The sequence below is a fragment of the Dysidea avara genome, chromosome 5, assembly GCF_963678975.1.
Source record: "Dysidea avara chromosome 5, odDysAvar1.4, whole genome shotgun sequence".
Lineage (NCBI taxonomy): Eukaryota > Metazoa > Porifera > Demospongiae > Dictyoceratida > Dysideidae > Dysidea > Dysidea avara.
In genome coordinates, this window is record NC_089276.1 from 21,896,550 (window position 1) to 21,922,129 (window position 25,580).

General features: G+C 37.5%; 1 protein-coding gene across 1 annotated transcript; it reads right to left on the reverse strand.

Moving 5' to 3' along the window:
• Positions 1-5,099: 5,099 nt before the first annotated feature.
• On the reverse strand, positions 5,100-25,552 carry LOC136255114 (sushi, von Willebrand factor type A, EGF and pentraxin domain-containing protein 1-like). The gene is made up of 26 exons (XM_066047833.1): positions 25,354-25,552; positions 25,056-25,247; positions 24,574-24,747; positions 23,148-23,339; positions 22,387-22,560; positions 22,003-22,197; positions 21,379-21,552; positions 20,482-20,676; positions 20,051-20,224; positions 19,780-19,953; positions 19,509-19,682; positions 19,231-19,419; positions 18,581-18,754; positions 17,904-18,092; positions 11,607-11,780; positions 11,015-11,203; positions 10,672-10,845; positions 10,046-10,234; positions 9,122-9,295; positions 8,385-8,579; positions 8,047-8,220; positions 6,428-6,628; positions 6,201-6,374; positions 5,909-6,103; positions 5,476-5,610; positions 5,100-5,415 (listed from the first exon to the last, which is right to left on the reverse strand). Exons 1-26 carry the CDS (start codon positions 25,550-25,552, stop codon positions 5,288-5,290), a joined length of 4,671 nt encoding a protein of 1,556 aa, XP_065903905.1. The 3' UTR covers positions 5,100-5,287.
• Positions 25,553-25,580: the final 28 nt, after the last annotated feature.

The following is a 25,580-nucleotide window of genomic DNA, read 5'->3' on the forward strand; positions in this document are numbered from 1 at the left end:
GATCAGCTAGAAACAAATCACCCTGAAGAGAGGTCAGCTACAAAAAAAATCACCCTGTAGAGAGATCAGCTACAAACAAATTGCCCTGTACAGAGATCGGCTACAAACAAATCAACCTGCAGAGAGATCAGCTACACACAAATCAACTTGTAGAGAGTTCAGCTACAAACAAATCTCCCTGTAGAGAGATCAGCTAGAAGAAGTTACCTTGTAGAGAGTTCAGCTTCAAACAAATCACCCTGTAGAAAGATCAGCTAGAAGAGGTCACCTTGTAGAGAGTTCAGTTACAAAAAAACCACCATGTAGAGAGCTCAGCTACAAACTAGTGACCTTGTAGAGACATCAACTAGAAGAAGTTACCTTGTAGAGAGTTCAGCTACAAAGAAACCATTCTTTAAAGAGCTCAGTTGCAAACAAACCACCTGTACAGAATTCAACTACAAATAAATCACCCTGTAGAAAGATGAGCTAGAAAAAGTTACCTTGTAGAGAGTTCAGTTACAAAGAAACCACCATGTAGAGAATTCAGCTACAAACTAGTGACCCTGTAAAGACATCAGCTAGAAGAAGTTACCTTGAGAGAGTTCAACTACAAAGAAACCATCATGTAGAGAGTTCAGCTACAAACAAATCTACCTGTAGAGAGATCAGCTAGAAGAAGTTACCTTGTAGAGAGTTCAGCTTCAAACAAATCACCCTGTAGAAAGATCAGCTAGAAGAGGTCACCTTGTAGAGAGTTCAGTTACAAAAAAACCACCATGTAGAGAGCTCAACTACAAACTAGTGACATTGTAGAGACATCAGCTAGAAGAAGTTACCTTGTAGAGAGTTCAGCTACAAAGAAACCATTCTTTAAAGAGCTCAGCTGCAAACAAACCACCTGTACAGAATTCAGCTACAAATAAATCACCCTGTAGAAAGATGAGCTAGAAAAAGTTACCTTGTAGAGAGTTCAGTTACAAAGAAACCACCATGTAGAGAATTCAGCTACAAACTAGTGACCCTGTGAAGACATCAGCTACCTTGAGAGAGTTCAGCTACAAAGAAACCATTATTTAAAGAGCTCAGCTGCAAACAAATCACCTATACAGAATTCAGCTACAAACAAATCACCCTGTAGAGAGATCAGCTAGAAGAAGTTAACTTGTAGAGAGTTCAGCTACAAAGAAACCATCATTTAGAGAGTTCAGCTTCAAACAAATCACCTGTAGAGAGTTCAACTACAAAAAAATCTCCCTGTAGAGAGATCAGCTAGAAGAAGTTACCTTGTAGATCGTTCAGCTACAAACAAATCACCCTGTAGAGAGATCAGCTAGAAGAAGTTACCTTGTAGAGAGTTCAGCAACAAAGAAACCACCATGTAGAGAGTTCAGCTGCAAAGAAATCACCCTGTATAAAATTCTGCCACGAACAAATTGACCTGTAGAAAGATCAGTTAGAAGAAGTTACCTTGTAGATAGTTCAGCTACAAACAAATCACCATGTAGAGAGATCAGCTAGAAGAAGTTAACTTGTAGAGAGTTCAGCTACAAAGAAACCATCATTTAGAGAGTTCAGCTTCAAACAAATCACCTGTAGAGAGTTCAGCTACAAACAAATTTCGCTGTAGAGAGATCAGCTAGAAGAAGTTACCTTGTAGATCGTTCAGCTACGAGCAAGTCACCCTGTAGAGAGATCAGCTAGAAGAAGTTACCTTGTAGAGAGTTCAGCTACAAAGAAAACACCATGTAGAGAGTTCAGCTGCAAAGAAATCACCCTGTAGAAAATTCTGCCAGAAACAAATTGCCCCATAGAAAGATCAGTTAGAAGAAGTTACCTTGTAGAGAGTTCAGCTACAAAGAAACCATTCTGTAAAGAGCTCAGCTGCAAACAAATCACCTGTACAGAATTCAGCTACAAACAAATCACCCTGCAGAGAGATTAGCTAGAAGAAGTTAACTTGTAGAGAGTTCAGCTACAAAGAAACCATCATTTAGAAAGTTCAGTTACAAACAAATCTCCCTGTAGAGAGATCAGCTAGAAGAAGTTACCTTGTAGAGAGTGAAGCTACAAACAAATCACCCTATTGAAAGATCAGCTAGAATAAGTCACCTTGTAGAAAGTTCTGTTACAAAGAAACCACCATGTAGAGAGTTCAGCTACAAACTAGCTACCTTGTAGAGACATCAGCTAGAAAAGTTACCTTGTAGAGAGTTCAGCTACAAAGAAACCATTCTGTAAAGAGCTCAGCTGCAAACAAATCACCTGTACAGAATTCAGCTACGAACAAATCATCCTGTAGAGAGATCAGCTAGAAGAAGTTACCTTGTAGATAGTTCAGCTACAAACAAATCACCCTGTAGAGAGATCAGTTAGAAGAAATTACCTTGTAGAGTGTTCAGCTACAAAGAAACCATCATGTAGAGAGTTCAGCTGCAAAGAAATCACCCTGTAGAAAATTCTGCCAGAAACAAATTGCCCTGTAGAAAGATCAGTTAGAAGAAGTTACCTTTTAGAGAGTTCAGCTACAAAGAAACCACCTGTACAGAATTCAGCTACAAACAAATCACCTGTACAGAATTCAGCTACATACAAATCACCTGTAGAGAGTTCAGCTACAAACAAATCACCCTGTAGAGAGATCAGCTAGAAGAAGTTACTTTGTAGAGAGTTCAGCTACAAAGAAACCATTCTGTAAAGAGCTCAGCTGCAAACAAATCACCTGTAAAGAATTCAGCTACAAACAAATCACCCTGTAGAGAGATCAGCTAGAAGAAGTTACCTTGTAGATAGTTCAGCTACAAAAAATCTCCCTGTAGAGAGATCAGCTAGAAGAAATTACCTTGTAGAGAGTTCAGCTACAAAGAAACTATCATGTAGAGAGTTCAGCTGCAAAGAAATCACCACTGTCCAAATTTCAAGGCAATAGCTCTTTCCAATCTAAAGTTATCAATTGTCAAAGTTGGCAAATTGGATGTGTGTGGAAGACCCCTTTTCGCAAATCCGATCACATATGTATTATATATATAATTTGTACATTTACTGATAAAATATTTAAAGTACATCTACTTCATCTTTTCGTCTTCCTGTAGTAAAGAAAAAAACATAGGTTAAAAAGTCCCAAAGCTGGCCATAGGCCGGCTTTGGGGTATACAAATACAAAAAGAAATGAAATCTAATCCAAAACAGCCAAGCTGTAAAAAAAGTGTGCAGCCCTCAGAAAGGCTATGGTGAAAAAAGATGTGAAATCCAAGGTGGCGGCCAAGAAATGGCTGTGATGGTAGGTTAATGGTAAAAATTTTAATAACGACAATTCAGGTGAATTTTTGTGCCGCTTCACAAAATTTACCTGAATTGTCATTATTAAAATTTTTACCATTAACCTACCATCACAGCCATTTCTTGGCCGCCACCTTGGATTTCACATCTTTTTTCACCATAGCCTTTCTGAGGGCCGCACACTTTTTTTACAGCTTGGCTGTTTTGGATTAGATTATATAATCATTGAGTTATACCTACAAACCTGATGTGTTGGTGCTGCTACTGTTTTGTGATGGTGAACTGCAAATTATATATTATATACAAAAAACAAATCAAGCTCATAGCTAATAAGGCAAAAGTACAGTGTACAATAGGCAGGATCATCTTTTTAAAATTTTAATACCTATAATATGTACATTAAACTGTAGGAAAGAATGAGAATCACAGTATAACAGTGGTGATAGTAAATTTCACACTTTAAACTCTGGGCTGTTCCACCTGCTTACACATTTGAAGTGACCCATACATGCGGTATTTTTCCTGCACATGCGTTCATAGTGTTTTCCAATTAATACCTACTGTTCCATACTACATCCAGCATTGTGATGCAGGTGTGCTACATACCTATCTAATGCTGGCTAGCTGCTATGTGTTGCTACACCACCGAAACACATGCAAATTATCTCCCTCTGTTAACTTTGTTTAACAAGTTAAAACTTTATTTAAAACTTAAAAGTTCATGAGTATCACGATTGAGGTGGAGAAATTTAACAGAGCTATTTAAATGGACAGCGGGATTTACAAAAAAGCATTATTAATGTATCAATTGCAGCACAAAAGGTAGAGCTGTACAAGGTGGTTGCTACTTACCAAGGGAGCCTAAAAGAAAATCATTGCACTCCCATCAAGAGCTCATAATACTATATATGGAGGAGAGTGTCTAACTGCCAGTGCAGCTTGTACAAACTCACTGCAACAAATTCACTTTTTATCAAATGTGCTGCCCTCTTCTGCTGGTAGAGAACTGTTAATATCCACCTGTACCAAGCAACATCCTCTTTCAATAGTCCCTCTACAGGCTACTATTAATTCTAATTGATACTCATTCTTTGTGAACACACTCTTCATTTGGAATGTTATTGTATACTAGGCCCTTAGTAAAGTTACTGCCTTTCACAAGGCTCTACGATTTCACTTTTTTCATTGATTTACACAAATGACCTTGTATTGTAACTGTTTTTGTCATTGGTTAACTTTGTATTAACTTTTGTTAGGAAAGCACCCTTGTACAAGCTATGGATTTTGGTGTCACCCTGTCATTTTGACAAATTAGATAATAAATAAATAACTCCATATGTTGATATGTGATGAATGGTAGAAATTAAGTCAAGCCTTTGTTCTAAAACCTACTAGTAGCAGTGCATTTCGCTGAAGGCATACTTTCCTCCATATATAATATGTGACCGGGCCTGCGAAAATAGGGCATGTGGGCACATGATTTTTGCCTACTTTTTCAAACTTTCATCACTCATACCTTGTTGTGCCATTATGCTATGGTAATGAAATTTTCAGCTCTTAGTAAGCATTTAATTGGCTTTATGATGCAAGTTACAGAATGCAAATATTCTGTTCCAGTACTGAGATATGACCTGTAAAGTGACAGGGTGTAGCCCATATGCTCTGTTTTCGCAGGCCCAGTCACATATAATGAATTCTTGCTACGATCCTCATTCCTATATATAACATCATTGCAGCCATTTCATGGCCGCCACCTTTGATTTCACAACTTTTTTCATCTAGGCTTTTTAAAGGCCGCACCCTTTTTTATACAGCTTGGTTGTTTTCGCATGGATATCATTTATGCATCATGTCACTGCTGAAATATGCAAACACAAAATTGGATGTACATGCATTCAATGTACTTGTATTGAGATATGTACATACAATAATAAAATGTGCATGTCAATATGTGTGAAAGTTATGTATATTTGTATAATACCAACTTACTACTACTACTACTAAATATACATGCTTCAGTATTTGTGATTTAAGTTTGTCTACGACCGACTGTAAACCTTAAAGTCTTTCTTGGTTGCATTGATTGATCAGGACATGTTGCTCTCACAGTGACAGTGTGTTCACCATTACTGAGCCGATAAGACTTAGGGCTTGTACCTGTAAATACATAATATGATAAACTTCTCCAGCATCAGTATATATATATTATACACTCACAGGGTTTGAATCTGCCACGTCTGTTCAATTTGCATTGAAATGTAACATCAGGGTGAGTTGGAAGAGCTGAAAATTCAATCACTGCCTTTCTCCTTCTCACTTTAGCAGTTGCGTTCAGTGACATTACCAGGCATCCTTTATAAATTAAATTCACTAGTAATTTTGTTGTTTAACTAACATTATGTACATATCATTTTGTCCCACCCAATACTACAATAAGAAAGGCCATAGTAAGAGATGCAGTCTTACATGTGTGCTGAAAATCTATATAGAAAGAATAGCTGCAAACTTGCACTTGAGTTGTATAAATGTGATAATATACTTCTATGTATTTCATACTCTACAGAACATACTGTATACATATGGTGGAGGCTGTAGTGGTATGGTGTTTGATATCTATGATGTGCAACTACAACAAATTGACGATATCTACCTCTACACAATATCTCATCACCACTCCAAGTCCCATCATCCTGGCAGGTCCTAAGAGGATTGCCTCTGAAGTCAAAGCCATTCCTGCAGGAAACAGCACAAGTATCTCCAGGATTAGCTACTCCATCATCTCCTAAAGAGCATCCTACTGCTCTAATTGCAGAGTCCTCAAATGGTAGACACACAGGCAGAAAAGCTGTGAAAAAATTATCCATTATATACATGTGTTCAAAGCAAGCAAAGTGTAAGTCACTCAACTATTATAAGCATAGATATAATTCACTATACAATACCTGGTCTACACATCGTCTCAACACCACTCCAGGTCTTATTACTCAGACAGGTTCGAGTCTCACTACCACTAATCACAAAACCATTATTGCACGCAAAGGTACAAGTATCTTCAAAGTGAGATCCAGTACAATCAATCAGTCCATTGTTAGGAGAAGAAAGTTCTGGACATGATACTACACAGTAAAGTACACAAATATAAATGTGTTTAGGATTTAAAGTATTTCACCTCTAAGACAAGTTAAAAAGATATCCATGCCACTCCAAGTACCATCACTTGTACACCGTGTGGTGATATCACCATTAAGCTCAAAGCCTTCATCACATATGTATATACATGTGTCTCCCTCTGTGGGAACTTCACCATCCTCCACTGAACACTCAACTACTCCATTATCAGGATCAGCAAGTATAGGACATGTAGCTAACACTGTTAATACACAGTACGTAATCACATGAAATTAAGTTGTGTATCTATTGTACAGTTTAACACACACATTATAATTATACACAATAACACTTGCGAATTCTGCATTTTACAAAAAAACAAAAAAAAAACAACATGGTTAGAAACTGGAACCAGGAATAACTGAATCAGTACATGCATCTTTAGTCAAAGGGCAATTTTTACTGTATATACTGTATTTCCTTCGGGTTTTATTTCTTTCCCAGCATTTTTGACCAGGCCTGTAAATGAATAGGGCCTTTATTTAACTGGCATTTATTTTGGATTGGTCTGACGGACGCCCGACATTTAATCAAATTTGGGTGGTGGATTAATGTAATGACAAGCATAGAAAACAGTGATACAGTGTGTTGACTGTATAAACAAGTGTAGTCAAGTGTTAAAATGAATGGAAAATAGTTGTATGATAATTATCTGCATGCATGCAGACTCCTGGACTACTCACATGATTACTCGTAGTACCTTCATCCCTCAAAAGGCGCTAAACTCAAGTATGAAAAGCAGCAACAACAAGGAAAACAATTAAAACCAATAACAGTAGACTCAAGAAATAGCCTAGGCCTCTATTTGAGACCAAGCGTTTATTTTCCAAAGGTGCTGGGAAACCCCCGGCTTATAATTGAGACAGGCGTTTAATCGAATGTGGCTTTTATATGAGGAAATACAGTACATGGCCTTATGAAAAAAAATAATAGTTAATTCCTTGTTTAGGTCTTAATGCTGTAATGCAGTACCACAAATTTTAGATTATTTCCACTTAAGGGATTTATAAATTTTCATTGTTTATTAGTGGGTTTGTTTTTATACAGTCTTTTGTTCAAGGCTTTCAACCATAATGAATAATGAATAATATAGCCACCTGCCTACTCATCATATTGGAAAATATTCAAAGTGGAAAACAAAAAATTACATAAGCCCTATCAGTGGCGGATCTAGGAATTTATAAAGGGGGTTTCCAGTTTAGAAGGTGGACATATACACTGACATGACATACACACAAGTCTGCACTACATTGTCTGGTTCAGTAAGGTGAGACCAAAAAAAAAAAGGGTCACAGCCTATTGATAAAGTACATAAAATTCTTAAATAACTCATCGCTACACACTGCTTTAATAGTTACTGTGACTGCTCTATTAGAGTATCTCGATCAAGGCGCACGCTGCAATAATTAAAACATTTAATTGTTATGTAATCATTTTTCAAAGGGGGTTTCCATGGAAACCTTGAAACTCCCTAAATCCGCCACTGCCTATAGCACCCTTATGCATCTTATTGACAACAATATTCTTGCAAAAATTTAACATAACTGAGCATCAAAAAACTCATCCTACAAATATGTATTCTGGCCTTTTGTTAGACAATGGAAGGAATATTAAACAGACCTGGTGAACAGATAGAGTTGTCACCACTCCAAGTTCCATCACTCTGACAGGTCCTTTTGGCAGTACCAGTTAGCTCATAACCATCATCACATGAGAAGGTACAAGTGTCTTCAAACAGTGAACCAGTACAGTCAATCATTCCATTATCAGGAGCAGTAAATGGTGGACATGAGACTAGACAGAATGGACAAATACATTACTGGTTACTAACAATCACTCAATTAGATTTACAAATAAATTATATATATTGTTTTGTATATATAGTACTATACACTAAAAGATAAGTTATGTACACAATCCATAGATTTGTACAGATAACTTTTAGCTCTATATCCTACCTCTGTCACAGGTAATATCACTACCACTCCAGCTCCCATCACTTTGACACTCTCTAGTAATCTCATCACTAGGATCAAACCCTTCATCACATATGTATATACATGTGTCTCCTTCAAGAGGAATTCCATCAATTTCCAATGAACAACTAATCCTCCCATTATCAGGAGCATCAAGTAGCTGGCATAATGGTGTAACTATACAAATACAAGTCATGTTAACCCATTTCATTGACATCTATTATGAACATGCAGGACATTTGTCACAAGGAGAAAAATTTCACAAACATCTAGGGAAAGCTGTGCTACTTTGGCTATATAGCTGTTTATGAATTTGAAATAAGCAAAAATCTCTGCTCTTTGTACTTGTGAAAATATGAACCTATGCCTTTGGATACATAAATACATGTGTGTTTGCTGCTTTTGGTGTTGCTACAGCTGCTGTTGCTGCTGCTGCCACCACCGCTGCTGCTGCCGCCACTGCCACCACCACTGCCACCGCTGCTGCTGCTACTCCTCAATGTTTACTTTTAAACACAGTGACAGCCAGAAGAATAATGCAAGTCCACTTTACATGTTTTGTATCCAGGACAAGTAATAGGTAACAACCCTATCTTTACAATGGTCAACACTTTTAGCATAATATAATTAAGTGTACTAAATTCGGACCACATTTTACAAACAGTACTCTAATTACTACTTTGATACATGATTATAGAAGAAGCATTACGATAACCTACCCCTTGTACACATAGCTTCAGATCCACTCCAGGTCTGGTCGCTCTGACATGTTCTAGTCTCACTACCAGTTATATTATAACCATCATCACATGAGAAGGTACAAGTGTCTTCAAACAGTGAACCAGTACAGTCAATCATTCCATTATCAGGAGCAGTAAGTGGTGGACATGGGACTATATAAGGAAAAATTAAAATGTCAAAATGCAGCAAAAATGGAAATGAATCCACAAGAGAGCAAATAGTGTAAAATTTTCTTCTGTTATCAAAGTTGTATATAGCTATTTGTCTAATGTAACTTTAGACCCTATTTAGGCTGTTTTTGGGTGGGTAATAAATCTCATATGCTCCACCTTGTTTTCTAATATACTCCACGCCTTCAGGCACAATATAACATATGCTGAAAATCTAGATTCATCCAATGAGTGCACATTCCTAACATGCAGTGATGTAGTGAGGGCACTTATTTGTGTCAAGTACCCATTGCATGTTTGTCATGGAGCTAGAATTATCATGAAAAACCAGCCACTTTTGCCGATACTACAGCAGAAACAGCCGTGGATGAGGTAACTAATCTGAGTGTAATGTAAAATAGAGTCTAAAGCAGTTACATGGGCCCAATGTGGAGTCTATGGAATTTATAACCCTCAGGCCTTTAGTAGCGCCCTCGCTTCACTCATGCACTACAGACCCAGGCCTTCGGGTTTATAAGATCCATGGACGCCACATTGTGCCCGCATAACTATTATTTATTCCTTTTATTTGTAGGCTTATTTGCTATGGTCCCTAATTAGCAGGAAATAAACACACAGTGAAAGTAGACAGATTACAGAGCACAGTAATGTATATACCGTATCTAGTAAATACAATATTAACACCAACATATGTTGTAAATGCTCACATATTATGGTGGTGTATGATCCTACCTCTTTCACAAGTAGAATCAGTGCCTGTCCAAGTTCCATCACTCTGACATTCTCTGGTAAGTTCACCATTTATATCAAATCCTTCATTACATACATAGATACAAGTGTCTCCATCAGTAGGAACATCATCAGGTTCCACTGAACACTCAATTCTTCCATTATCAGGGTCATTAAGGGATGGACATGTAGCTATGGACACACATAAATTTGAACATGAAGGAAGAATTTTAATAAGCAACACACTATGATGTGTACAAAGAGGTGTCTTGTTTATTTTGAACTTGAGGACAACCTGGTATTTAGATTGAAGTAGTATGCAAAATCAACTTTAACAATTTTAACTACTCTAATAGATGAACTGTTGTTTGGGTAGTTTCCACTGTGTGTGTATTGACAAATAATTATTTTACTGCTAGCTACACACTTATTAATCTTAATACGGAGTGTTTATTGTTTGTAGCTAAGCTATGCATCTCATTGTTTGTATTAAGGAGCTCAAATGTCAGTGTATCTACAATAACAGTCAGTAAGCATTTGTGCATTCTAGTGTACTGAGTGTGATTGTCCATACGTAAGTATATAGGTCTATTCTTATAATTACAAATATTACTTATCAGCAAACATACTTAGTGTACAAACTGTCTCAGTACCACTCCAAGTCTGATCACTCTGACATGTTCTATTCTCACTACCAGTTAGCTCATAACCATCATCACATGAGAAGGTACAAGTGTCTTCAAACAGTGAACCAGTACAATCAATCATTCCATTATCAGGAGCAGTAAGTGGTGGACATGAGACTAAAGAGAAGTTACAACGTAAACTACACAGTCTGTACCAATCACATCTGTATATTGCAACTAAATACTCATCGTTAAAACTATTTATGACATAGTGTAACCTAATTTTAACAAATAGAGAAGAAAAGGGCACCACCAATATATACACTGTATTATGTTAGTACTTTACCAATGGTACAGGTAGGCTGACTGCCACTCCAGTCCCCACCAAGTAGACACACTCTATTCTCACTACCAGTTAGTTTATAACCATCATCACATGTGAAGGTACAATTGTCTCCAGGATTAGCTTCTCCATCATCTCCAAGTGAACAATCAATATCTCCATTATCAGGAGCAGTAAGTGGTGGACAAGTAGCTACAAAATTAATGAGAAATTTTATTTACAGACTAAAATACTTAGCACACAGCTGCACACAATTGGCTTACACTACAGTACACATGTGACAGTCCAGAGAATGAAAGTTTTAAAAGTCGCATTATAAATTTTACATCACACAACAATAAGTAACACAACCCAGTTGTCACTGCAAGACTGATTCAGGCACATAATATACAGCATTATAATGACATGATTACAATGCATTTGAATGTTTCTACTATTAACAGTCACCACTGTTACCATAATACATTGATTGCTGCATAGCATTGTGTTTCGGCTATTAATACATTATTGTATATAAATTTTAATTGAGACAAGTAGGAACTGATGGGCAGCAACAAGTTAGATACGCAACAGTACACAATCATACAATACACACCTTGTACACACATGGGCTCTGTACCACTCCAAGTCTGATCACTCTGACATGTTCTATTCTCACTACCAGTTAGCTCATAACCATCATCACATGAGAAGGTACAAGTGTCTTCAAACAGTGAACCAGTACAGTCAATCATTCCATTATCAGGAGCAGTAAGTGGTGGACATGAGACTAAAAAATATCATATAATGTAAAACCAGGGACAAAAACATATTTGCAAGTATACCCACTAAAGAGCGTATGAAAAGAAATTTCTGTTGTCCAGCCACAATGTCCTGGAAAACCAGAATTGGCCAGACAGTTACCTAAATTGACTAGGCATGTAGAAAATCAGGCCTATTGTGCCACTATAGCATAGAAGAAAGACCTTATACCAGTAATTCCTTGATGCGACTGTTATGTGGTTACAGTACTCCCTTGGGTTGACAAATATAGTCAGACATGGACACTACATTTTCAAAACATGTGTTTACATTTTGATATAACAAGGATGTAGCTACGGGGTTTGGATGGTTTGGACGAACCCTCTTTTCAGGAGCATAAATTATAAATTAAAATTCACACCAAACTTACAGCCCTGGAACTCTGCAGTAGCTACTTTCACACTTTCTACACTACTCTTGAGGGTTGCATCACACTACAGTGTGTAATGCTGAATCATCAATGAATCAAGTGTCGCATCACATGATCAATTGCGCACATGATACATAGCAGAAATGGCAAAGGACTGGTGTGAAATCATAGATCAAGACACACGATAGTGTGTCGTGCGGCCCAAGAAGCCGGCGCGCCACACCGTGAGTATATTAACAGGAAGAAAGAAAACGCAATTTTCACACCTATGTAGCTCTGTGATCCCTTATCCGATTGGAACCAAATTTGCTGGAGACATGCCGCCCAGCTAGGGGAGTCTACATACCAAATTTGAAGAACATCGCTCTAGCCATTTCCGAGATACGAGCGAACAAAATTTCGTTTTAATTTCTTCGTTTTTTTCTTCTTCTTCATCTTCTTCATTTCGCACACTTCGCAAAATTCGCCATAAAACACGAATGCGTGCTCGGATTTGGCTGAAATTTGGCACACTTAAAGGGCTCATTAAGGCGGATCTCCGTACCAACTTTGGTAGGAATCCGATGAACATTCACGGAGTTATGACCGATTATTTTCGTAAAATAAGGTCGAAGGTCTGTCACGCCTACAGGGTAAACGCCTTGGAGGAATCAGTTGAAAATTGATATGTAGATGGAGCAACCATCGTAGGAGTGCCTTTTTGTGGTTTGAAAGGAATCGGGATAAAGACCATGGAGATATGACACGAAACCCAACCTGTGTCAAAATTACGCGATGGATTTTTATGAATAAAAAAACTATTAGTTTTCGTATCTACCAGGCAAACCGCTTAGAGCAACGAGCTGAAAATCAGTATGTAGCTGGAATAATCATCATAGAAAGTCCTTGCAGTAGTACAGAAGAATCGGATTACAAATCACTGAGTTATGATTCGAAAGGCAACTAGGTGCAGCAAATGGGAGATCGAGATACTCTAATAGAACAGTCACCCTAATAAAGCATTCAGCTGCATTTATAATTTACTCAGTTATATTACATTGTAAGTTATTCTGTAGGAAATTCAGCTACAAACAAGTCACCCTGTAGTCAGATCAGCTAGAAGAAGGTACCAAATAGACAGTTCAGCTACAAATAAGCCATCATGTAGAGAGTTCAGCTCAAATAAATCACCCTGTAGAGAATTCAGCTACAAACAAATTGCCCTGTAGAGAGATCAGCTAGAAGAAGTTACCTTGTAGAGGGTTCAGTTACAAAGAAACAATCATGCAAAGAGTTTAGCTACAAACAAATCACCCAGTAAAAAGTTCTGCTACGAACAGATCACACTGTAGAGAGTTCAGTTAGAAACAAGTCATCCTGTAGAGAGATCAGCTAGAAGAAGTCACCTTGTAGAGAGTTCAGTTACAAAGAAACAATCATGCAAAGAGTTTAGCTGCAAACAAATCACCTAGTAGAAAGTTCTGCTATTAACAGATCACACTGTAGAGAGTTCAGTTAGAAACAAGTCATCCTGTAGATAGATCAGCTAGAAGAAGTCACTTTGTAGAGAGTTCAGCTACAAAGAAACCACCATGTAAAAGAGTTCAGCTGCAAACAAATCACCTGTAGAGAATTCAACTACAAACAAATCACCCTGTAGAAAGATCAGCTAGAAGAAGTTACCTTGTAGAGAGTTCAGCTACAAACAAATCACCCTGTAGAAAGTTCAGTTACAAACAAGTCACCCTGTAGAGAGATCAGCTAGAAACAAGTCATCCTGTAGAGAGTTCAGCTAGAAGAAGTTACGTTGTACAGAGTTCAGCTACAAAGAAACTACCATGTAGAGAGTTCAGCTGCAAATAAATCGCCCTGTAGAGAGTTCAGCTACAAACAAATCACCCTGTAGAAAGATCAGCTAGAAGAAGTTACCTTGTAGAGAGTTCAGCTACAAACAAATCACCCTGTAGAAAGGTCAGCTAGAAGAAGCTACCTTGTAGAGAGTTCAGCTACAAACAAATCACCCTGTAGAGAGTTCAGCTAGAAACAAGTCACCCTGTAGAGAGATCAGCTAGAAACAAGCCACCCGTAGAGAGTTCAGCTAGAAGAAGTTACATTGTAGAGAGTTCAGCTAGAAACAAGTCACCATGTAGAGAGTTCAGCTAGAAAAAGTTACCTTGTAGAGAGTTCAGCTACAAACAAATCACCCTGTAGAGAGTTCAACTACAAACAAGTCACCCTGTAGAGAGATCAGCTAGAAACAAGTCATCCTGTAGAGAGTTCAGCTAGAAGAAGTTACCTTGTAGAGAGTTCAGCTACAAACAAATCACCCTGTAGACAGTTCAGCTACAAACAAGTCACCCTGTAGAGAGATCAGCTAGAAACAAGTCATCCTGTAGAGAGTTCAGCTAGAAGAAGTTACATTGTAGAGAGTTCAGCTACAAAGAAACTACCATGTAGAGAATTCAGCTACAAACAAATCACCCTGTAGAAAGGTCAGCTAGAAGAAGTTACCTTGTAGAGAGTTCAGCTACAAACAAATCACCCTGTAGAGAGTTCAGCTAGAAACAAGTCACCCTGTAGAGAGATCAGCTATAAACAAGCCACCTGTAGAGAATTCAGCTAGAAGAAGTTACATTGTAGAGAGTTCAGCTACAAAGAAGCTACCTTGTAGAGAGTTCAGCTGCAAACAAATCGCCCTGTAGAGAGTTCAGCTAGAAACAAGTCACCCTGTAGAGAGATCAGCTAGAAACAAGCCACCCGTAGAGAGTTTAGCTAGAAGAAGTTACATTGTAGAGAGTTCAGCAGTTTAGCTGCAAACAAATCGCCCTGTAGAGAATTCAGCTACAAACAAATCACCCTGTAGAAAGATCAGCTAGAAGAAGTTACCTTGTAGAGAGTTCAGCTACAAACAAATCACCTTGTAGAGAGTCCAGCTACAAACAAGTCACCCTGTAGAGAGATCAGCTAGAAACAAGCCACCCGTAGAGAGTTTAGCTAGAAGAAGTTACATTGTAGAGAGTTCAGCAGTTTAGCTGCAAACAAATCACCCTGTAGAGAATTCAGCTACAAACAAATCACCCTGTAGAAAGATCAGCTAGAAGAAGTTACCTTGTAGAGAGTTCAGCTACAAACAAATCACCTTGTAGAGAGTTCAGCTACAAACAAGTCACCCTGTAGAGAGATCAGCTAGAAACAAGCCACCCGTAGAGAGTTTAGCTAGAAGAAGTTACATTGTAGAGAGTTCAGCAGTTTAGCTGCAAACAAATCACCCTGTAGAGAATTCAGCTACAAACAAATCACCCTGTAGAAAGATCAGCTAGAAGAAGGTACCTTGTAGAGAGTTCAGCTACAAACAAATCACCTTGTAGAGAGTTCAGCTACAAACAAGTCACCCTGTAGAGAGATCAGCTAGAAACAAGCCACCCGTAGAGAGTTTAGCTAGAAGAAGTTACATTGTAGAGAGTTCAGCAGTTTAGCTGCAAACAAATCGCCCTGTAGAGAATTCAGCTACAAACAAATCACCCTGTAGAAAGATCAGCTAGAAGAAGTTACCTTGTAGAAAGTTCAGCTACAAACAAATCACCTTGTAGAGAGTTCAGCTACAAACAAGTTATCCGGTAGAGGGATCAGCTAGAAGGATCACCTTGCAGAGAGGTCAGCTACAAAGAAATCACCCTGCTTCATCTTTTCTTCTTCATGTAGTAAAGAAAAAAATGACAGGTTAAAAAGCCCTAAAGCCGGCCATAGGCCGGCTTTGGGGTATACAAATGCAAAAAGAAGTGAAATCTAATCCAAAACAGCCAAGCTGTAAAAAAAGAGTGCGGCCCTCAAAAAGGCTATGGTGAAAAAAGATGTGAAATCCAAGGTGGCGGCCAAGAAATGGCTGTGATGGTAGGTTAATGGTAAAAATTTTAATAACAACAATTCAGTGAATTTGGTGCCGCTTGGTCTTGGCACAAAATTCACTTGAATTGTCGTTATTAAAATTTTTACCATTAACCTACCATCACAGCCATTTCTTGGCCGCCACCTTGGATTTCACATCTTTTTTCACCATAGCCTTTCTCAGGGCCGCACTCTTTTTTTACAGCTTGGCTGTTTTGGATTAGATCATATATACAGCTGCAATAAACTTGAGTAGTCGTGTTATGCATGTGTCAGGTTAGACTGTTGAATATGATGAATATTTACATTACGAATGTTTTATGTTGAGCATGTAGTGGGCACGTGATGTCTCAGATATATTGGAGCACAAGAGTCAAGACATCTGAGGTTACTTCATCGAATGTTGATCATCAACACTTACAGGAGGACAAACAGTAATGTTTATACTTGGGAGAAGGATTAGGACTAAAGTGTGGTGACTGCCACTGTGCTAGAAGATTAAAGTTACCATCAGTATGTTGTCTGGAAGTAAAGTGCTAATAGTAGGTTTATAGTGTCTATAAATTACCTTTTAGTCTTACAGCCTAAGCGCATATTTTGTATATATGCATTGCTTTTGCTCAAAATGGTCCAAAGGGAAGCACCCAGACAAGATATTCCACTTCAAATCCGAACCCCCCTTCCGGAACATTCTGACTATGCCCTTGTATAACAGTTAATTTTCATACCTAAAGTTGTTCTGTACAGTATAGTCTTCGCTCCCATCATCTTCACATAGCGGTTATCCATTTTCATGTGCAGAGGGCACTACAGAGTACTATAGACCATATACTGTTGTACACATGCTCTAGAAATCTAATGCAGATGTAATTGTAGAGATTCGGGTGCTATAACCTAATTCAGTCTTGCAGACCAGATCCAGAAACTCACAGCTTACAATATAAAATACAGGTGCTTAAACCTAAGCAATGAAGCTCTAAGAGCCTGGCCTGTGAGAATATGTTGAGGCATACCAGCTGTATCTCTGTAAGTCTGCATTAAATTTTCTAGAGCATGTGTACAACAGTATATGGTCTATAGTACTATGTACCATGCTAGCCAATCCTCTGCATATGCGCTTATAAATGGATAAGTTCTATAGCTTTGTGAAGATGTCTGGAAGCTACAGAACAACATTAGGTATGAAAACTAACTGTTGTATAAATTTAAAGGTGAATTTTGAAAATGTCTGTGTCCATGTCCATATTCGACCATATCCATCTTTTCCAACTACCTCACTCCTTTGGGTTGTAAGGATGTGTCGATGTATACCAACCAAAGGACTATTATTATAATAGACACGCCAACTCAGCACTTGGACTCCCTCCTTGCGCTTTGATGGGACACCGTATCCAGACAAATTGCATTATGATCAGACATTTATGTGATTTTGTTCAGTGTCCAGATGTTATCATAAGCTCTGTCATTATAATTATTAGACAATATTAATTATGCCTATGGCTAGCTGTTCTTCACCAAAATGAACAAATTATCTTTTGGTATCTACTGACAAAATTACAATTAAAGTTAGGTGTGTATTTGGACTTGCCATCCCATTCCAGTTTGAGGACTTGTTTAAGAGCGTCACCCCTAAAATTTCATTATAATCTAAAATAGTGCAATACTATGCATCCAGCAACTAGTACGATCAAGGAATGCTTTGAAAGATGACACTTTGGTGCAGATTTCACATACATACGTATATATATAACTAATATTTTTTGCAAGTGAAAAATTTTAACTTGCCTATATTAGGGTACACTTTAAAATGGTTTATCTAACTCCAGTTATATAAATCAAAAGAAGTTAAAGTCTTACCTCTATCACAAGTAGGTTCACTACCACTCCACATCCCATCATTCTGACAAGTCCTAGTCTCACTACCAGTTAGTTCATGACCATTATCACATGTGAAGGTACAAGTGTCTCCAGGATTAGCTTCTCCATCATCTCCCAATGAACAATCAATATCTCCATTATCAGGAGCAGTAAGTGGTGGACATGTTACTATTTTTTGTGGGAAAAACAACATAATAAAACTGGCTTTGTTGTGTTACACATTATTCAATTTTCAGCTTCAAAAAATTGAATACAGAAATCTGATTGGTTGAAAATGTGGTCTCTAAATCCTATAAAGTTGCACGTACACTGTGTAGAGACGCTCTAAGGCTATAAAAACATAGCAATTGTGTGCCTTTAACATTGACAATGCATGGGCATTTAAATAAATACATAGTAACAGCTGTATTACATTAGAGGGAGTTTGTTTCTACTAATAAATGCTGTGTACATTTTCTCATTTACAAGCAGCTTTCAAGGAACAACAACTAGATTAGACTTTGAAGATTCTATGTAATTCAGATCCTGCAGTAGCATCCTTGCTTTGCTTGGGCACCACAACACAGGGAGGGACCTAGGGTTACTAAATTCCATAGAACTCTGTATTTTAAAGTCTATATAACTATTATTAATTCTATCACTCTCTATAAACACACCTTGTATACAGATGGGTTCGGTACCACTCCATGTTTCATCACTCTGACATGTTCTATTCTCACTACCAGTTAGCTCATAACCATCATCACATGAAAAGGTACAAGTGTCTTCAAACAGTGAACCAGTACAGTCAATCGTTCCACTATCAGGAGCAGTAAGTGGTGGACATGACACTGTAAACGGTAAATTACATAGAAGTAACTACAATTCAGCATATATAACAGTGCTCAAAAGCATGTAAGACATAAACTGTGCCATTCAAAACTGCACACCACAAAAGTTAACTAACACTTTTGTTAAACAACTACTCTGTAAGATAATTGATTTTTAAATTTCTGGCATTTCAAATTATACATATGAGGTGGCTTGAGTGCGTGGTCTGTAGTATAAAGATGGATGGCGTTGAACAGTTTTCCAACCTTTTGTGGACAAATTTGAATGCAGTTTATAGCTACAGGCTTTATTGCCACACTTCCGAAATTTTTTGCAGAATACTCAACATCCAGCTACTATTACAGAAAACATTTAATAGGTGATAAAGTGATCCACCTTTGGCAAAAGCTTCATATGTGTAGCAATTATATGTGCCTTTGCAAGCTATAACTACTCAAAATGTACACATTAAAGTCAAGAGCAGATAAAGTGTTACCTCTATCACAAGTAGGTTCACTACCACTCCACATCCCATCATTCTGACAAGTCCTAGTCTCACTACCAGTTAGTTCATGACCATCATCACATGTGAAGGTACAAGTGTCTCCAGGATTAGCTTCTCCATCATCTCCCAGTGAACAATCAATATCTCCATTATCAGGAGCAGTAAGTGGTGGACATGTTACTAAAATTGTTTGTGTAAAAACAACATATTTATAAAGAATACTCCTAGTTGTGTTGTATACATATTATAATTTATTACTCTAAACACACCTTGTACGCACATGGGCTCAGTACCACTCCAAGTCTGATCACTCTGACATGTTCTATTCTCACTACCAGTTAGCTCATAATCATCATCACATGAGAAGGTACAAGTGTCTTCAAACAGTGAACCAGTACAGTCAATCATTCCATTATCAGGAGCAGTAAGTGGTGCACATGTTACTAAAATTGTTTGTGTAAAAACAACATATTTATAAAGAATTTATCGAATACCTTTGTTGTGTTGTATACATATTATAATTTATTACTCTAAACACACCTTGTAAACACATGGGCTCAGTACCACTCCAAGTCTGATCACTCTGACATGTTCTATTCTCACTACCAGTTAGCTCATAACCATCATCACATGAGAAGGAACAAGTGTCTTCAAACAGTGAACCAGTACAGTCAATCATTCCATTATCAGGAGCAGTAAGTGGTGGACATGTTACTAAAATTGTTTGTGTAAAAACAACATATTTATAAAGAATTTATCGAATACCTTTGTTGTGTTGTATACATATTATAATTTATTACTCTAAACACACCTTGTACACACATGGGCTCAGTACCACTCCAAGTCTGATCACTCTGACATGTTCTATTCTCACTACCAGTTAGCTCATAACCATCATCACATGAGAAGGTACAAGTGTCTTCAAACAGTGAACCAGTACAGTCAATCATTCCATTATCAGGAGCAGTAAGTGGTAAACATGACACTACAGAAAATAAATTGTTAACTTACCACATATATATGGTGTAAGTCTGTCCAAGATATACGTAGCAAGATTATACTTACAGTTACACAAAACGTGGTGATGGGACCTTTAAGTAAGCTCATGTATGATGCTAACATAACTCAAGCAAATGCCAGGCTGTACATGGTGCTACTTACTTAACCCAAACAATACACAACATAACATGGCCTATAAAAACCTAGCAACACTTTATGGGCGCTTTTCAGTATATGTCTTACATCTCTCACAAGTAGCTTCGCTACCAGTCCAAGTTCCATCACTCTGACATTCCCTAGAATTACTACCAGACACAATGTACCCATCATCACACTGATAAACACAGGTATCTCCTTCAGTAGGAACACCATCAGGTCCCAGTGAACACTCAACATATCCATTATCAGGGTCAACAAGTAGCTCACACAAAGGAGATACTAACAGAAACACATATAATATTACTACATATTACACAATATATATCAATACTGTAGCTTACTGTGTGCACAAAATTATTACCATAGCTAAATGAATATAATATAGAGTGCTTTTAATACCATAAATTGGGAAATTTTTGTTCAAGATTATTTAGTTCAAAAATAAATTTGTTGTGTTATATTTTTGCAGAAAGCTCAATCCATGAAAATATTTTACCAGCGAATTTTTCTGTACAGCAAATAATTTCGTGAGCCAGAAATGAGCGTGCAAGATATGATAAAAGTTTATATATGGGTACCTGTTGTACATTGGACGGGAAATTGTGATGGATGCCCAGCTGTGACGGAGGTCAGCCTCAACCACTAATTAGACACTATAGCTAATTATATTAAATTTGCAGCTACAGTGGCATGCAAACTTATTCTGGCAGATATTGGAACCCTGACGGTAGGCCATTAGTCTTTCTTCTCCAACAGTGTACTCATTCCTCAAGTGCTTCAACCTCGGTTTTGACGGCTTGACCTCCAAAAAATATTTCGCAAATAGAAAATATTCAAGAGTGAAAATATTTTGCATAATTTATTTTTGTTGGTAGAGGCAACCACGAAATATTCTTACTGTCGAATGTTAGATTGTGTACTGTTATACTGGTATAAACTTTACTTTGTAATTACTTATACTCTGGTAATGCAATTACATACCTTGTACACACGTAGCATCAGTACCACTCCAGGTCTGATTGCTCAGACATGTTCTAGTCTCACTACCAGTTAGCTCATAACCAACGTCACATGAGAAGGTACAAGTGTCTTCAAACAGTGAACCAGTACAGTCAATCATTCCATTATCAGGAGCAGTAAGTTCCAAACAAGGCACTTGAAAAATTATGATAAAGTAAGTAATGTTTACTAAGAAAACAGTATTTATTTTACAGTGTTAACCAATGTAAATTTTGATACACTATTGTTGGCTGTACACTATTTATTGAGAAAATTATCACTTATAGGTGATATTGTCCTTATATAGTACTATGTTTATATATTGCTCTCATTTTCACTGTAAACTAATGGCTTGCTATAGCCCACATTGAAATGATGGATACAAACACCCTTTTGTATACCAGTACTGTCATTGATCATTGTACAGGGCGTATTTGTAAATGAGATTATCATATTAACAAACATGCAAGATACGCATATATGTAAGTTCAAACAGATAAAGTGAGCTAGTCTCGGATCACTACTATACTCTTAAATAACTACTTTTTACAATCCTATAATTATACCAAATTTCGTATTGTAAAAATAATTTGAAGTAAATCTTACATCTTTCACAGGTAGCTTCACTACCAGTCCAAGTTCCATCACTCTGACATTCCCTAGAATTACTACCAGACACAATGTACCCATCATCACACTGATAAACACAGGTATCTCCTTCAGTAGGAACACCATCAGGTCCCAGTGAACACTCAACATATCCATTATCAGGGTCAACAAGTAGCTCACACAAAGGAGATACTAACAGAAACACTTATAATATTACTACATATTACACAATATATATCAATACTGTAGCTTACTGTGTGCACAAAATTGTTACCATAGCTAAATGAATACAATATGGAGAGTTTTTAATATTATTAGAGTGTGAACTGTTGTACTGGTATATTCTGTAATTACTTATACTCCGGTAATGTAATTATGTACCTTGTACACATGTAGCATCAGTACCACTCCAGGTCTGATTGCTCAGACATGTTCTAGTCTCACTACCAGTTAGCTCATAACCAACGTCACATGAGAAGGTACAAGTGTCTTCAAACAGTGAACCAGTACAGCCAATCATTCCATTATCAGGAGCAGTAAGTGGTAAACATGACACTACATACGTACAATAAACAACAGATTAAGGCCAATAAAAAAGTAACTGATGTTCTAAATTACATGAATATACTTGACAGTTGTCTGATAGATACGTATATGGTAGCTTGTACAATGTATCTGCAGTACATGCATAGTAACTAACAGCACAAAGTTTACATTTGCTGATGGTTGTATTGGGTTTCCAGCCATAATATAGGGTTTCCAAGACCCTCTGGACACTTTCACATTAACAGAAATACATGTGGAAGACATTAAAACAACAGTCCAAGGTTGTACATGTCTCTAGCTCTGTGTTCCATTTGGCCAGCAGCATTCTAAGGTCCCAGAGTATACCTATTGGCTGGCATACATCTCTAGAATCCAAGTACCACATTAAAAGTAGCCTAAGAAAAGCTGTGGTCCATGTGTGTGTGGTGTATGGGTATGACTATTTATTCACTAGCTACTTTAAGGTATTACTGCATATTGTAAATATGTACGTAAATATACAATTTGGTAAAAGAGAAGCATGAGATTCTGTTAAATTCTGATAAATTCTGTTACACACACATTCTCAATACCTCATAATCACTCATATGACTTACATCTTACACAGGTTGCTTCACTGCCAGTCCAAGTTCCGTCACTCTGACATTCTCTAGAATTATCACCAGACACAATGTAGCCATCATCACATAGGTAAACACAAGTGTCTCCTTCAGTAGGAACTCCATCGACTCCCACTGAACACTCAACAATACCATTATCAGGATCATCAAGCTCTGGACATGTAGTCACTAAAAGTACACAACAACACAACAATATTGTGTATCACACATGCATATACACAACTCATTGTTAGAAATTTTGTTGAAACGTAGCACCATACAGACAAGCACCATATCTGTACTCGTAGGATTCTAGTGAGCTATACCAGGTCTCAATTACTGACTATTGTTTGAGTATCAAACAGTACGGTAGTACTATTTAAGTAGGGATCACTCCAAAGTGACGAGCGCCGCCTAAAATTCTACCTTTAAAATTTCCTAGAAACATCTTACGCGACACAAACATCACCTTTGCGCAATAATACTAACATGAAATACAGCATTAATAACAAGAAAACACTTACTGGTGACCGGATACATAATTTATAAAACTTGCCAAAACCTCAATTTCGTCTGCCTGACTCACTCACTCACTCACTCACTCACTCACTCACTCACTAACCATGGTCGCAAGCCTAGAGGCCAAACAAAGCAGTGCACAGCCACCATTTTATGCCACAATAACAAACTCACAAGTGGGCTGTGCCTTTTGGGGTTCTGGCAAGTGTGTTCCCTCTGCACCTTGTCTTTCCTTTTATCTTCAATCAGGTTGGTTGTCTTCTAGAATCGAAACCATATCAAGGCATTAATTTTCAGTATCAACACTTTTGCCTCGCTTTCAGCAGCATATTTAGACGCCACAGAATTATTTCAGAGCTGGATTTCAGAAGCGCTTCAGTCCTGGTGCTATTATAAGAGGTATTAGCTTACTAGCTAGATATCTGCAACTTCACGATTGGGATCCTGTTCGCGATAGATTTGCAACCACGCCCATTGAATAAAAATCTAGGTGGACCAATAGTGATAGAGTAAAGGAGACCACACCTCTTAACAATCTAGCTATTTACTTAACACTGTAGCTAGCTGTGCTACAACAAAAAACTACACAAACTAGTATTTTTTTTAAATTGTCAATTTAAAAATGAACTAAGGACCTGTGCAATAAAAGATAGTAAAACAAGAGATGAATGATGGTATTACAGCATAGCTCAGTGGGAAAGTCCCTACTTTGGCACATTAGCTATAACACATTTCCCTACTTCATTTTTAAATTGACAATTTTTTAAATGTTAGTAAACTATATAATCTCTCTTAATCACTTCAGTTAACAGAGTGGAAACTGCTAAAGCTACAATGTAGTCCTATACAGTGCACATCTCAAAATATCCAGCTGCATATATTACACAGTGTTTAGAACACCTACCTTCAATGCACATGGCCTCTGTGCCACTCCAAGTCTGATCGCTCTGGCACGCTGTAATGCCACTACCAACTAGCTCATAGCCAAGGTTGCATGTGATAGTACAAGTGTCTTCAAACTGGTTCCCAGTACACACAATCATTCCATTATCAGGAGCAGAGAGTGGTAAACAGGTCACTAATAAAACACAAAAACTATATAATTGTATAACTGCTTTATCAATACATATACTCACATAATAGATTATAGCAATAAATTCTTTAAGCTATATTAATTTAATGATTACGTTATGTATAATCATGTATGTAGTAAATGTCATCTTAGCATAGCCACATGCAGTACACGTCGTAGTCAGTACAGAATGGATTAGAATATACAGGCTGCATCATTCAAGATCTACTATTGCATATGTGTATGTCATAACACAAAATCTATATTTTGCCTACATCATTATTATGTTGTAATTTAAATTTCATCTTACGTACATCTCTCACAAGTAGCCTCAGTGCCAGTCCAAGTGCCGTCACTCTGACACTCTCTAGAATTTCCACCTGATACAATATAACCATCATCACACTGATAAACACAGGTATCCCCTTCAGTAGGAACACCATCAACTCCCAGTGAACATGCTATACTCCCATCATCAGGACCAACAAGTGTTGGACATGTAGTCACTATATGTACAAGAACAAATACATAAACTATGATTACAAACTGATATGACAGAAAGACCACCATGATCCAACCACGGGCTTTACGAAGCTGTCTGTACTAACTAACCTTTGCAAGCTATTTCCAGTGGTTCACATTCTCCGTCTGCATTGAGAAAATGTCCTCTAGGGCAGAAGCAACCTTCTGCACATCCGCCCTGACAATTTGCATCATAAATATCACATGATTGTGGACAGATGAGGCCACACTGTAGAAAAGTCATCCTCTGTGCACACCCAGCAGCTACAGTGTTTAAGAACACATTCATATTATATTGCTTTAAAGCATAAACTAAG